This window comes from Cyprinus carpio, chromosome B1 (genome assembly GCF_018340385.1).
Source record: "Cyprinus carpio isolate SPL01 chromosome B1, ASM1834038v1, whole genome shotgun sequence".
NCBI classification, from domain to species: domain Eukaryota; kingdom Metazoa; phylum Chordata; class Actinopteri; order Cypriniformes; family Cyprinidae; genus Cyprinus; species Cyprinus carpio.
The window spans coordinates 36,751,773-36,767,978 of NC_056597.1; the positions used below are offsets into that span (position 1 = coordinate 36,751,773).

A 16,206-nucleotide genomic window follows, 5' to 3' on the forward strand; every position below is an offset into this window, starting at 1 on the left:
GTTTATTAAAGATAAATGTTATTTAATGTATTTTCTACAATGAATATTATTTAAAAAAAATTACATTTCATATGAGATTTGACATTTTTCATTTACTATTTACTTTTTGTTTGTTATTTACATTTTATTTCTTATTTACTTTTTATTTAACCGCAGATAAATTATTGTTGTTATTATTATTAAATTTTATTTATTTTTATTTGTTTATTTTATTAACTTTTTTATTTTATTTATTTTATTTATTTATTTTTTTGAGTGTTTATCCACTAGAGGCCAGTAGAGCTGTGAGACTCTGAGATGGGACTGAGGCCTTGTGTTTGCTGTTGTTCAGAGTCCAGCGATGTGTCCTGACTCTTGAATGAAGCGGCGTGACGTTTAGAGGGTGTGAGCGCAGACGTCCAATCACACGCCGGTGTTCTCCGATCTGTCCAGTACTGGAGATACTTGGCACTCACATAATGACAGCATGCTGTCTCAGTCAACAGTCCTGCGTCATTACTGGGCTCTTTGCTTGAGAAAACTGTTCTCTCAGCCTCAAAATGACCTTTCTTAGGATCAAAATATCCTGTAAATAAAGCTATTTACTACTTAATAAAGCACTTTGCCATCACTAAGCACTTGATAATTCAGCTGTTTATCTGTTCCGGCTATCCGCTTCAAGTATTAACCTATCAAGTATTGTTTTATCTTTAGCCTTGTATCTTTTGTACTCGATCCAAGTATTATGGCGTAGATTAGCAAAGCAAACAGTAAAAGCCCTGTACATTTGCCGTTTATGAATTAACCAATAAAATCAAAGTCTACTGCAATACTGCACAGTCAACACTCTGTAGAGTAGCACTCTTTTGCAATATAATACTGTCAGCGTCATTAATGCGCTGATGTGGGTTTTTATTACACAGGAAGCTGTGTTTGAAATATTGCATGCAATGTTTTACAAAATGTTACATTTTGAGATATTTATTTATTTAAATGCCTTTATGTATTTTATTTTTTTTTTTGTTTTATTTTTTTTTATTTTTTTGTTTATTTTTTTTTTTTTTTTTTTTTATTTTTTTTTTTATTAAATTTACATTTTTATTAACTTTTTTGTTTATTTATTCCATATTAGATTTTTGCAACCCCATATAAATATTCTAAATATATAACATAAATATTAATATGAAATATAAATAATAAATATCATGCAAATAATAATGTAAATACTAATACTAATAATTAATATTATTATTGTTGTTGTTTGCATTATATATATTATTTATATTTTATTATTTGCTTAATCGTTTAATATTTACTTTTATTACTCACGTTTATTATTTAGTTTTTTATTTATCATTCTTTTTTACCTTTATTTTTATTCAATTATTTAATTTAAAATTATTATTATTGGTATTATTTACATTATATTATTATTATTTACATTATATTTATTATTTATATATTTTTATTATTTGTACTTTTTTATTCTTATTAACCTTTTATTTCATTTTTTAATTATTATTATTACAATAATATTGTTATTTGTTGTTAGCGTGAATACATTTTAAATATTACATTTAATTTAAATATTTATATTTATTTATTTATACAGTTTACATTTACATTTTACATGTAATGTCCTACAAAGTTTGCATCTGGCCAATGCAAGTATGCGTTGTATGTGTATAACATGAGGTGGTAACAACCCCCAGAGGTGGTAGTAGTAGTATTTTTTGACAAGGCCTTCAAGATCATAAAAAAACTTTTAGAATTCAATATAGTGTGAAGTAAGTCTTTGCTCTCATTGGCATATCTGTCTTGTGTTAGCCGTGTTTTTCCGCTGATTGATGAAGTCAGCAGATGATAATGTTCCAGCTGCTGCTGGAGTCTGTTACATAAACTTGTAGAGTTGAGTTCGGTTATCAGTCCTCCATGAACTTCAGCCGCACTCCTCACACCCCAGCGACTGACTCACATCAACATTAGAGCGCTTCACAGTCACATCCAGCCCTCCTCAGAGAGATCAGACTATCAGGAGACACCGAGTGTTGAGGTTATACAGTGATCGGTGACAAAGGCAGATGAATCCCTCAACACTCAGCTCCTCCCTCCTTTCAGTGAACTGACTCTGACCCGTTTGTTTCAGGATATCATTTCAGTGCATTGATCTCATGAGTGTGACATGACAACAGTCTTATGACAAATAAAGGTTTACGTTTATGTTTGGGTTTGTGATATTAATCAGTTCAGCATGATGTTTTAAATATGGATGGAAATGTTTAAAATATGGGTTAAATTCTAATTGAGATCTTCCTTGTTTTTGTCATAGAAATACTTATCCGCATTAAAAATGTATTTAATCAGTCCATTATCTTAGAGATATGGCTCTTTTAAAGAGTTTATATTTAGTTAGCTAGCTACTAAAAAAAGTTGACACAGCAACACTGGCTCAGCCAATGGCATGCATTTGGGGTGGGACTATCTGTTTGTTGACCAATGGCAGACGGGGGAGTGTTTGGGAAACAAAAATAAACTTAAAACACTAAAAATTAAAAAACAAACAGTGAGGAATTCCCATAGCTCAAATGAAACACTTATTTGATGATATTAACGGTTTAATTTAGAACCATATCTGTCTGAATTATTATCATCATCATCCTCATTTTTACAGTAATAACATTATTATTACTATTTTATATTTTTTATTTATTATGTTTAAGTTTAATATAAAAAATAAATTTACCATTTATAGTTATTGACTTTTTGGTGACAGTTAATATTTTTTTTTAATAATGGTTCAATTTAGAATCACATCTGTCTGACAAATAATAATACAGTAACAAAATATAATAACTATATTATTATTTATTATTAATATCTTTACACTTACATTGAATGGAAATTTAGTGGTTCTTTTATATTAATGGTTCAATTAAGAGCCATATCTATCAAAAGAATTACGATAATAATAATAAGAAGAATTATTATTAATATTTATACATTTACATTGAACGTTTAGTATTTTAGAAATTTTATTATTTTTAGTTATTTAATATCGAGAACCATAATATTCAATTAAGAACCATATCTGTCTGAATTTTTTTATTATTTTTATTATCATTGTAATAAATTATAATAACTGTTTTATTATTTTATATTTACTATTATTATTCATATTTATGCATGTAATTTAAATGTAACATTTCTAGTTTTTAGGTGACTCAGTGATGGAGAAATGACATCATATTTCAGCTTTAATGGTTCTTTAATTACATTAATGGTTTCATTTATAACCATATCTGAGGATCCCAAAAGGTCCTTGGCTTTTAGAGACTAGTTTAATGTTTAGCTTGTTCAGGATTGTAGGGGTTGTGTTCATTTGAAGGCGTGCGGTAACTGATGCTTCATGATTCAGCTGTTTAATAGAAACTCACATACATTCTCAGAGATCTTTGTTATTTGGCTCATATTTGACTGTTTCCCACCCTGCCTTGAGGCCAATCATCTCTCAGAGCCTGCAGGACTGTCCCGGCTCTGCTATTGGCTAACAGCTTTGTCCAGCTCTTTGAATGCATCTGCAGTTTCAGTAGCTGTATTATACTGTTTGCAGTGAACAGATATATTTGGTTTAGGGACCAATTCTCACTATTAACTAGTTGCTTATTAGCATGCATATTACTAGCATATTTGTTTATCGAAGGAAAACTTTAGTTAATAGTAAATCCGTGTTCCCTAAAGTATTGCCACATATATTGTTACTTAAATATATTGCTTAAAGCTGAATGTTTTTTCACACAGACTCATCGGGGGGTGATTGTTAAGCATGCATGAGTCATTTACTGATGCTGTGCATGTTAATGTGCCTGTTACTGACAGCAGCATCTTCAAATGGTTCAGCTTTGTGTTCACTTGTTACCTAACGCTTGTTTATCTCGATGTGGGATGTTTGTGCTGGAGGGTGGACTTTGTGTCGGCCAGTAACCTTTCCCAGAGAAACACCTCCCTGAGCGCAGGAGGAAAAGCCCCTCTTGGATCACGATATATAAAGAAGGACAGAAGTGTCCTCGTCCCTCCAGAGCTCCAGTCGTCATCCTGTCACTCCATCAGACAGAGGAACCCGATCACAGGTCAGTTCACCATGTTTGTGTCATCCACAATTAATAATAGTACTATATTATGTAAAAAAAAAAATGTAATACGATTTTTTTAATTAAATATTTTATCGAATATTATTTTTAAAAGAATGTTTGACATTGTTTTAAATGTGTAAAAATATGAATAAATATGATATTATCATGCAAATATAATTTAAAATCATGTACAATGTATATTTTTTTTATATCGTGCTTTATTTCTCATTCCTGTAGACAGAAATAGCATTCAAAAATAAGCTGAAATATTTTGATCCTTACTTTGGAACATTTGCATAAATATTTACACCAGGAGTCAAACGCTTTGAATTTATATTTCTGACGGTTTTAAACACTTTTGATCAAAAGGCTTCTGCTGACATGCTTGAAATTTGTGTTATAGACAGTTATGAACTGTGCCTACCTTATAAAAATATTTTTAATGGAAGAAAAATAGAGTCTGCTGTATGCATTTGTATGCAACAAGTGTGCAGCATAATGCAAATGCTTTCAGTAATTTCAAAGCATCTCCTGCACCTCATGCATTTGGCTGATGAAGGTTCAGAAGAGCTCAAATATATGAGTATATTATAATATATTTGGGTCTCTGTGTGATTCACATCCTTTCGTTTGTGTTTTTATAAAAGTTTTCATGACTATTAGTCATAATAAAGAATGAGTTGGTGTGTCTAAACTTTTGACCTGCAGTGATGTCATGTGTTTTATTATAGCAAGCGCTGTAATGCAGTGATGGTGTGTGTGTGTTTTCAGCTGTCAGTATGGTGGGTCTGAAGCCGTCAGATGTTCCTCCTCCTCTGGGTGTGAAAGTTCTCAGCGCAGGAACGGCCGCCTGCATCGCTGATTTAGTCACCTTCCCTCTGGACACTGCAAAAGTGCGGCTACAGGTACAGACTTCAGCCTGATTACTGAACATCCCACGACTCGAAATATGTTGTATTTGCACGGTATGCGGCTTGATAATTGTAAATGTATTGTCAATGTTTTTTCAATAATTATTTAGAAGAAAAAAATATTTTCTATTGTTTTAAATTCTATAAATATATATAAAATTAAATATGAAATATGATATATTGTCAAATATATTAAAATATGATCATATAATATGTATTTTTGCACCAACAATATATTTTATGATCATAATAAAATTCTATAAATAATTTGGGTAGTTGTTAGGAATTTTGTTAGGTATTCAAAATGATTTTTTAAGATTTCTGAAGAAGAAAAATATATACATTAATGTATATTTAAAGTTAAAGATCTGAATATGAGTGTATTAAATGATATTTAATGTTGCATATTAAAAATATATATCTTATAATTTATATATTAAAATATTACAATACAAATTATTATATATACAAAGAATATATTTATGATTATAATAAATGTTATAAAAAATAATCTGGGTAATTTTTTGGAATTTTGTTAGTTAGTTTGAAAATGTATACCTTCTTTTTTAAGATTTCTGAAGAAGTAAAAAAGCTATTATTCATATTAAAAATATATTTAAAATTATTAAATATAATTCTGAATATAATTTGTTTTTTTTTATTTTATTATATTTTTTTATTTTTTTGGCAAATATTATATTTTTATATTTTGTATTTTATATTTTGTTTTTTATTATTTTATATATTATTTTTTTTTATTAAATATTCTTTTAAGATATTTTTTAAATGGGTAATTGTTAGGAATTTTGATAAATATTAAGTAGTATTATCATTTTTAAATTTATTTGATAAGTATTACATGCTTGTAACTGTGTTCTACAGTAGCAGTATTATCTCCCATCACAATCTCTCTGTGTTCTCCATGTTTTCTTCCAGATCCAGGGAGAGAAAGCGGTGACAGGTGCAGCTAAAGGCATCCGGTACAGAGGGGTGTTTGGGACCATCAGCACCATGGTGAGAACGGAGGGGCCGCACTCGCTCTACAACGGCCTGGTTGCCGGTCTTCAGAGACAGATGGCCTTCGCTTCCATACGAATCGGTCTCTACGACAACGTCAAGAGCTTCTACACACGCGGCAAAGACAGTGAGTTCAAAACCACCGCTTTTCATTAGATACAAAAATGATCTGTTTCTCCCAGACAAGAACGAGAATCCTGGGATGAGATGAATGAAAGCTGATTCTTGAATGAAAGTGTAGCGCTCTCTTGTTTATGGATTGGTCGTTTTGCCTTGCAGACCCCAACGTGGGCATCAGGATCCTGGCGGGCTGCACCACCGGAGCGCTGGCCGTGTCCATGGCTCAGCCCACAGATGTGGTGAAGGTGCGTTTCCAGGCCCAGATGAACCTGCAGGGGGTGGGCAGACGCTACAGCGGCACCATGCAGGCCTACAGACAGATCTTCCAGCACGAGGGGCTCCGGGGATTGTGGAAAGGTGTGTTTTCTGTTCATTTCTATTGCACTCTTAAAAAAAAAAAAAAAAAGCTTCCAAAGGTTTTTTTTTTATTTATTTTTTTTACAGCAATTCCTTGAAGAACCATTCTGGGCTCCCCAAAGAACCTTTCAGTCATTTTAAAGATTTTTAAGAATTTTAGAATTTAAGAATCTTTTTACACTGTAAAGAATCTTTTGTGGAATGGAAAGGTTCTTCATGGAACCATTAATGCCAATAAAGATTGTTTTTTAACAGTGTATTGGGTTATTATTAAGTAGTATCTAGTATTATTACATTATTATGTGGGTGGAGGTATGTATCATTAGAAGCATGTGTTCTTTGTTTAATCTGCAGCAGCACCGATGACCCTAATGAACATCTTCATTATATCTGATGTGTTTTCCTACAGGAACTCTCCCCAACATCACGAGGAACGCTCTGGTCAACTGCACTGAACTGGTGTCCTACGATCTCATCAAAGAAGCCATTCTCAAACATAAGCTCATGTCAGGTACGAAATCTCCCAGCAGGAATGAGAATCAGAAACCAGTCAGATAGAGAAAGGACAAGGCCTTTCTGACTGTTCATGTAGCATTTTTGTTTCCAGTCTCCAGCTTATTTAGTATTTTTATCAGGTAGGACCCAGAATCATTATAATGATGAAACGTGCCGGAGCACACGCTGTAAATCAGGCCAGGAGTCCATGAGGAGACGCAGCAGAAGCATCTGTGATTGGACTAAAGCTAATAACCAGTGTGAGACCTGTTAAAACAAACCACTTTCACCAGATAAGATAGCACTGGTGAAGGGGTCAGGCCTCACTGTCCAGTTCATGCCATCAGCACTTTTGTAGTGAAAGGCCTGTAAAACCAGGGAAAAGCTATGATGAGGTTTCCACACACACACACACACAGAGAGAGAGAGAGAGAGAGAGAACAAAGTGTGTCTGACGCCGTGGTGATACCAATAAAACTCAGTGTTATTGCTGTAATAAAGTAGATTAGATTAAACACTTAAAAGAAAATTAGAAATTTTACCTTTGGCAACTAATTGAAATTGTAAAAGTTGAAAAATGTTGTAAAAAGTTGTAAAATGACTAAAACTGAGATAAAAAAATAAAATAAAAAAAAAAAAAAAGCTAATGAGAAATATTTAAAATAAAATTAAAAAATGACAAGCTCATAACAAAATGACTAAAATGTAAACTAAAATTAAAATGACAATTGAAAATAATTAACAGCTAATTCAAAATGTTAATAAATACAATGATAGCATATAAACAGTAAAATAACATCAGACACATTTACATACAGTATACAATAAATACATTTATAAAAAAAATGTAAAAAAAAATTACACATTAAATATTTGTAAATAGAAAAAAAGTAATTTCAGCTGGAAGGACAATAAGGCGGTTTAATTAAGTGAATAAAATATATATGTGAAAACACAATATATTTAAATAATTGTAATTATATATATTTATAACAAAAAAACAAAAGAAACTGTGTCTTTAAGACTTAGACAAAATAGCAATATATTTAAATTATTTTAATAAGATTTATTTATAACAAAATGTTTTTTTAAACATTAATAAAATGACAAAAGCACGAAATTAGTGGACATATTTACATGCAGTACACAATTAATAAATTAAAGATTAAATAAAGATGGAAGGACAATAATGTGACAATTTATTAATCGAATAAAATGAAAAAATAAAGAAAGAAACCTAGACTTCAAAACAAAAGGATTTTTTATCTTTATATTTAATATTTAGACTGGATGGATGGATGGATGGATGGATGGATGGATGGATGGATGGATGGATGGATGGATGGATAGATAGATAGATAGATAGATAGATAGATAGATAGATAGATAGATAGATAGATAGATAGATAGATATTTTTAAAAAGAACAAGAAAATGAGAAAAGCACAAATTCTACACCAGACACATTGAATAAAATAAACTCTAAGTTTAAGCACAAACTCTTAGGTGCAGCAGTGATTTAATGTCAGTGACATTTGCTCATGTTTCTGCCTCCCAGACACTCTTCCGTGTCATTTTGTGTCTGCGTTCGGAGCGGGTTTCATCACGACAGTGATCGCGTCTCCTGTGGATGTGGTGAAGACGCGCTACATGAACTCTCCTCCCGGACAGTACCGCAGCTCCCTCAACTGTGCCTGGACCATGATGACCAAAGAGGGCCCGACCGCCTTCTACAAAGGGTGAGCGCCACATACTGAACCATAAAGTGCTATTTGTGACCCTGGGCCACAAAACCAATCATAAGGGTCCATTTTTTGAAAATGAGATTTATACATAATCAGAAAGATGAATAAATAAGCTATCAATTGATGTGTGCTTTGTTAGGATAAGACAATATTTGGCTGAGATACAACTATTTGAAAATCTGGAATATGATGGTGCATAAAAAATCTAAATATTGAGAAAATCACCTTTAAAGTTGTCCAAATTAAGTTCTTAGCAATGCATGTGCATATCCTAATGATTTTTGGCATAGAAGAAAAAATGATAATTTTGACCCATATAATGTATTGCTGGCTATTGCTACAAATATACCCGAGCCAATTATGACTGCTTTTGTGCTCCAGGATCACATTCAGGATCACATTCATTTAACAGCTAAATGAAGCAAACTTTAATAATGTGTCACGCCTGAAATGATGTCTAAATGTTTGTGTGTTTCTCCTTCAGGTTCGTTCCGTCTTTCCTGCGTCTGGGCTCCTGGAACGTGGTGATGTTCGTGTCGTTCGAGCAGCTCAAGAGGGCCATGATGATGTCCAGGAGCAGAATCGAGGCCACCACCTAGATCTTCACCTCAAAGGCTCGGACTCACATGAGCGGGTCCTCTGAACTCCTCTGACAGCACGAGAACCGGAGCAGCTTCCAGTCTCACTCTTCCGCTTTGGAAGTTCAACAGGCAACAGAAGGGGATGCATCAGTGAGAATCTGCCAGAAACATCAGAACCAGATCTTGACTGTCATCCTTTCTTCTTCACTATAAAGAATGGCTGCTCAATACCACGACTGATCATACAATAGACAAATTGAAATGAAAGGATCTTCTGAACCCCCTTGATATCTTAATGTACATAATGTTTATGTAATATTTATATTTCCTCATTTTTAAGCAATTAATGCTTTGTTTAAAGCAGCTATTTACCTTAATGTCTATTTAATTCTGAATATCCATCACATAAACCTGGGATGACCTAGAAAGTGAGATTGCCTTATAACTGGAAACTTATAAAGACATAACGATAAGCACATACTGTATGCTTCAATAAAACACCTTTGTACTACTTTTGGATGTCTTTGTGGTGACTTAGGTTGTGTACTTTGTGAAATGACCATGACATGCATCTCTCTAATAATAATAATAATAATAATAATAATAATAATAATTAAAAAGTATTAAAAATTACTAATATATATATATAATTTAAAAACTACAAACCTTATTTTGTGACATGCAGTTTTATAACTTTTCAACAGCATTTTTCTTATGCGTGCAGATTTTATGACTATAAAATAAACATGCATCATATTTCACAGACACAAATATAAAGTACAAATTCAATGCAATATTTAAATGTTTAGGGTATGATGCATTAATCACAGATGTTCTTTTTAAAAAATGTAAAAAAAAAAATGATAGACCTTGTTTTTGTGACATGCAAAATTGTCATTTTTAACAGCATTTTACAGATTTTATGACTGTATTAAGTTGTTTTATGTTAAATAACATTGACTTTGAAATGCATATGCATCTCACTTCAAAAAATCTTTTAAATGATCGTGATGTAAATTTAAGGAAAAAGTTCAAATGATTTATTTAAATATTTATGGAATCATGCATTAGACAGGTTACCATGCATGCAGATTTTATGATCATATTTGTCTAAGAACTACAAGAACTATTTTAAAAAATTCACAGAATGAATTAAAATTAAATAGTAAGGCCAAAAAGGTAGTGACCAATTATAAGACATAAAACATATGCATTCATTTGGATCTAAAATCTGAAAACATGGAATGCATTAATTTAATTTAATTACACACTTCAAAAAATCCATTCATTTACGAAACTCAAAAATGTATTTTTATTGCCAAACCTCAAATGAATAGATTCAAACATTGTATTTGAATATTCAGTCACTAATTTTATTCTTCAGCATTAGGTATGAATCCAACACTATAAAATTAATCAGGAATAAAAAGTTACATCTTCAAAACCAAACACCGTTTATAAATAAGACAACGACACAGTGTCATTGATTTCGATTATATATGATTAATAATTTATAAAATTTAGTTTTGAATAGAAATTTTTGCAAAACAGATTAGTTATTAAATACTGGTTATAGGCATGACGGCTGCGGGGTTTAATACAACTTAAACACACTTTAACATGCAAAGAGGTCGAATCATCTGCATACAGAAGAATAAACAACTTCCTAACATCTTGAGAACATAAACGGCAACTTCCTGAGATGGGTAAACATGAAGAAGCAGGAGTCACGTGACCACGACCAAAACGCTCAAGTGTGAAGGGATTCCAATCTGATCGTTGGAGAGTTTAAAACATCACTTTGAAAGTATTATTAGTAATACTTAACAGTGTAAGTCTTTTCCCCGACCAGGTCAATGTAGCTAAACAACTAGCTATGTACCCTTGATGTACAGTTTATACAGTTGTTTAATTATTAATATTCAAATAAAGATTCATGCACGTTGTACATTTTCCAAATAAAAACTATCATGAAGTCAATGGAAAAAGAAAAGAAAAATCAACAGTTGCGGTTTCCTTTTGTCTGTGAAGTGATGCTGGAATCACTTCTCTTGGTCCACGGTCATGATGAGTGTGACCTCAGGCATCTGAAGCTGACCTTTGACCTTGTCGTGGAACTTCTCCCTGTAGCGATTGAACTCCATGATGCTCTCCGGCTCCTCTTCCAACCAGAACTTATCAAACTCATATGCCAGGTAACCTGCCAACAGGAAACTAGATTACTTTTTACATAAAGAAAAGTAAGCCTATTTTGGGAACTTTAATGCAATATTTACTGTAAAATACTGCAAAATAAAATAAAGATACAAAAAAATTATTTAAATCAGCACAAGTTCAGTATAACAAACTCTACTTTGCTGCCATAAGATAAATACATAGACATTTTTTTTTCCAATTTTTTACTATTAAATATTATTATATAAACATTTATTTCAATAATAAATAACAACAAATGAATAATAATATAAAACAATTAATATATTTTTTTTAAATATATTTGATATTGAATACAAATTATTATTATTAAAAAAACAGGGGCAAATATCTGCACTGTCCTAAAATTTGGCTTTACTTTCCTTAATCAAAATGTAATTTTTATTTATTTATTTCGGAATTGAATATGATCGAACCATGATCTTCACAGGTTTTGTGAGACTCTTTGCTCTTTATACATATTTCTCAAAAAAAAAAAAAAAAAATAATAATAATAATAATAATAATAAATAAATAATATATATATATATATTATATATATATATATATATATATATATATATATATATATATAATATTAAAATGATAAATATATTTATTACATTAAAAATAATTTATTTATATATTTTATATTTATATATATTAGTGCTGTCAAACGATTAGTCGCATCCAGAATAAAAGTTTTTGTTTACATAATATTATGTACATTTATTATGTATATATAAATACACATGCATGCATTTAAGAAAAATATGTTATGTTTATATATTAAATATATTTAAATATATCAATTATATGAATATAAATATATACATGTAAATATTTTCAAAATATATACTGTGTGTTTGTATTAATATATACATAATAAATATATGCATACATGTAAATATTTTCAAAATATATACTGTGTGTTTGTATTAATATATACATAATAAATATATGCAAAAATATATGCAGTATATAATATATTATATATATATTATATATATATATCATATATATTATATAATATATAATTTTTTTTTATTTTTTGATTAATCCCGATTAATCATTTGACAGCACTAATATATATATATGTGACTGTGTTGTAGAAATGAGGCTTCAGAGCGTCACTCTTCATTAAGCTGTATGCCATCTCTGTTAGATTGATGCCCACGATGGCATACGAATACCTGCAACAACACAAAGCATGCTATGATGAGAGCATATTTACTCATTTTATCAGTTATGATGCCAAGAATCACTAAACAGGACACAAACCAGTGATCACTCACCCTAGTCTGGGGTGACTGGCGTGTGACAGGACCTGCCGGGCCACGTCTGTGTGATTCTCACTGAAAAAACTGGCCAAACAAAGAAAAACTTGAACTTAAACGCATCAGGGAAGCAATGAAGCGTCATCTTCTCATAAGCGAAGAAGCTGCACTCACAGGAGGTTTGTGAGTCCCAGCATCCCCATCCCTCTGAAATCCGTCTTGGGATCGTCGCCCTGGAATCCAATGTTTCCCCACTGCTTCGTGATCCTTGATTCCAGCTTCACGGACGGCATTAACAGATCCCACAACTGACAGAAAACACACCGAACTGAGAACCTCTGAAGCTCAATCATCTTTAAATGATCCTAAACATGAGATAAATCACCTTCAAAAGCATGTTCTCATGTTCTTTATTTTCAGAGTCGAACACCTGTTTTCTTAGTTCCTCGACCGCCTCAAACAACTCGCTGTATCCGCTGATTTGTAACAAACACTGACGGAGATTCGCCTTAAACCTGTAAGAGAGCTTTCTGCATGTAAAACTGCAGTCGGACCTTGATAATGTCCACAACATACACAACTCTTGAATACAATGACCAACCTTGAAAACAAAAACTGTGAAGCAATCAGACAAGTTTCTTGACTAGCAGGTAGAAACAGTAGTAAAAAATGTGTTGGGGTTAAAGTTGATTCAATAATTCACTATTAGCATTAATGTTCATTCAAGTACTAATGTATTTATTTTAGTGCTGCTAATCGCACCCAAAATAAGTTTTTGTGTGCATAATATATGTGTGTGTACTGTGTGTATGTATATTTTTTTAGAAAAAAAATACACACACATATACATATTGTACTGTGTGTACATACATACATATATATACATATATATATATATATAATATAATATATAATATATATAATATATATAGCTTATATTAGGGCTGTCAAATGAATTAATCCACATTAATCACATCCAAAATAAAGTTTTGTTTACATATTAATGTGTGTGTACATATATTTATTATGTATATATAAATACACACACATGCATGTATGGGATTTAAGAAGAATATGTTTATGTTTATATATTAAATATATTTTATATATAATATGAAATATAGAAATAAATATTAAATGTATATACATGTAAATATTTTCTAAATCATATTTTTGTGTGATGTATGGGATAGACATAATAAATTAATCCCTGTACACATACATATATTATGTAAACAAAACTTTTATTTTGGATGTGATTAATCGTGATTAATCATTTGACAGCCCTATATATATATATAATATATATATATGATATTATTATATATATATATAATATATATATTTTATTTATTTTTTTTTTTTTTTTTTTTTTTTTTTTTTTTATATATATATTATTTTTTTTTTTTTTATATATAAGTGTATGTTTTTTTTTTTATATATATATGTATTTGTTTTTATTTGTATATATATATATGTTATGCACACAAAACGTTTATTTTGGATGGGATTAATCGCTGCCCGGCACTAATTTATTTACATTTATGCATTTGTGAGATTTAATAAAATAATAAAAATAAATATCTCAAATATTTTAATATTTATTAAAGCATTTTAATATTATTTTGATATATATTTAGGTTTTATTTTAATTAGGGAAAACTGATAATGTTTTTTTTTTTTAAACTAGATTTCTACATTATTATTAATCTTACATAAATTATAATATTATATTTGGATTTCTTTGATGGAGACAGTTTACATTATGTAATGGCAGGTGTATTTTAATATGCTGAAACGGGATCTAGAAGCTTCTAGTAGAAAAATTTTGTGCAAAATAGTAGCAGGGGGTGGATGGTTGGTAATGATGGTTTCTCTAATCGGAAAAATTACCGTTTATGCCATTACATTGAAAATACAGGAATATTTACAATACATAATTTTTTTTTTTTTTTTAGATTTAGATTTAATTTATTTTATTTGGCTTGGTGTAGTGTGGTGGGTTAGTACTTTGTACCAGAGAAAAAAAAATCATGTGACTCTGTGTGAATGTGTCACTGTTGCAGAAAAAGGTTGCAAAATGTTCAAGTTTATTTTCACAACTGAATGAAGTTAATGCAATCTTAATAGAGCCTCACGTAGGATCTTTCTGTTCTTTGACTCTCTTCTCCTGGATTATTTGAGCCAGATGCTCATCCAAACCATTCTCCTTCAAAGATAAAGCTGCTCGCAATACCTGATCAAACACAAACACACTTCAGAGTGCAGCCGAGAATGAGGTTTATCCATCAGATCGACTGGTCTCGAGTGAAGAATCTGGTCAATATTAATGTTTAGCTCAGATAAGAAAGTACTGCAGCAGCCAGAAATCAGCGTCACACTTACCTTGCTTTTAGAGGACTTCAGGGAATGCTCTACAAGACAAGCAACAATGAGAGGTGTGCAAATGTGATGCATGACAATTCAAAATGGAATGCTATAAAAGATGAGAGGTGTTGAGATGTGATGCATGACAATTCTTACTGTTTCCTCTCCACAGATTAATATATTATATACTCCACGTATGATCATCACCTATCTGTGCTTCCTCAGTGCTCCAGCTTTGCATCGGGCACAAATACGCTGCAGCTCGCATCTCCCTGTGACCAGCCGGAGGAACCATTTCAACCAGAAGCGCAGACATGAGGAATAGAAACACTGCCAGATATACCCCAGCATCCTCTGAAACACAAACAGCATCAGTTAGTTTCAGTCCAGCTGCACTCTTTCTTAAAAAATGCATGATTATACATGCAACAGGGATACAACATACACAAGACAGACACTGTCCATTTATTTTCTTAGAAGTATACAGCTCGTGCAAGCAGTTGACACTGGCTTTAGAGCGGCACATCAGTAATGCAGACTTTATTCAGTCCAGATGAGCTGTTAAACCCTGTACTGTGTGAAGTCCGCGAGTGTTCTGCCAGAAATAAGCATTATTAGTAATCTCTAAACAATAAGATCAGTGCTGGACTCTGTGTACACTGTCCACCATTATATCAGACAAACTAGTCAATGAGATGACCGATGCAGCTTAATCATAAGCCAAAAGCGATGCTTTAAGAAATTAGCTGGACAACACAACAGGTTGCTCGCGCGAGAGACATACTTCAAACAATTCAACTGACGACGCATTTCACGTGACGCTACCAAAGTCTATACTGCTTCGCGTTGGCTCGCCCGTTTTTATCTGGCATTTAATACTATGTGCTAAAAATGTTGTGGAGTCCAATAACTGTATGGGTCGCACTTAAGAGCAGCCTCGTCGCCCGGAAATGATGAATCGGGTTGGTGCGCATGGGGTTGGTGGGTGATGGTGATAAGAGATGGCGGTGATTGAGGGCTGGTTGCCGCATTTCT

At 31.6% G+C, this 16,206-nt stretch overlaps 1 protein-coding gene and 1 pseudogene across 1 annotated transcript; one reads left to right on the plus strand and one right to left on the minus strand.

Annotated features, from left to right (window-relative positions):
- The first annotated feature begins 3,956 nt into the window (after positions 1-3,956).
- LOC109097182 (mitochondrial uncoupling protein 2-like) lies at positions 3,957-9,845 on the plus strand. Its single transcript, XM_042717314.1, has 7 exons — positions 3,957-4,106; positions 4,881-5,014; positions 5,957-6,164; positions 6,317-6,514; positions 6,924-7,025; positions 8,567-8,747; positions 9,238-9,845. Exons 2-7 carry the CDS (start codon positions 4,889-4,891, stop codon positions 9,350-9,352), a joined length of 930 nt encoding a protein of 309 aa, XP_042573248.1. The 5' UTR covers positions 3,957-4,106; positions 4,881-4,888; the 3' UTR covers positions 9,353-9,845.
- Positions 9,846-10,862: 1,017 nt separating this feature from the next.
- LOC109097137 lies at positions 10,863-16,124 on the minus strand (annotated as a pseudogene).
- Positions 16,125-16,206: the final 82 nt, after the last annotated feature.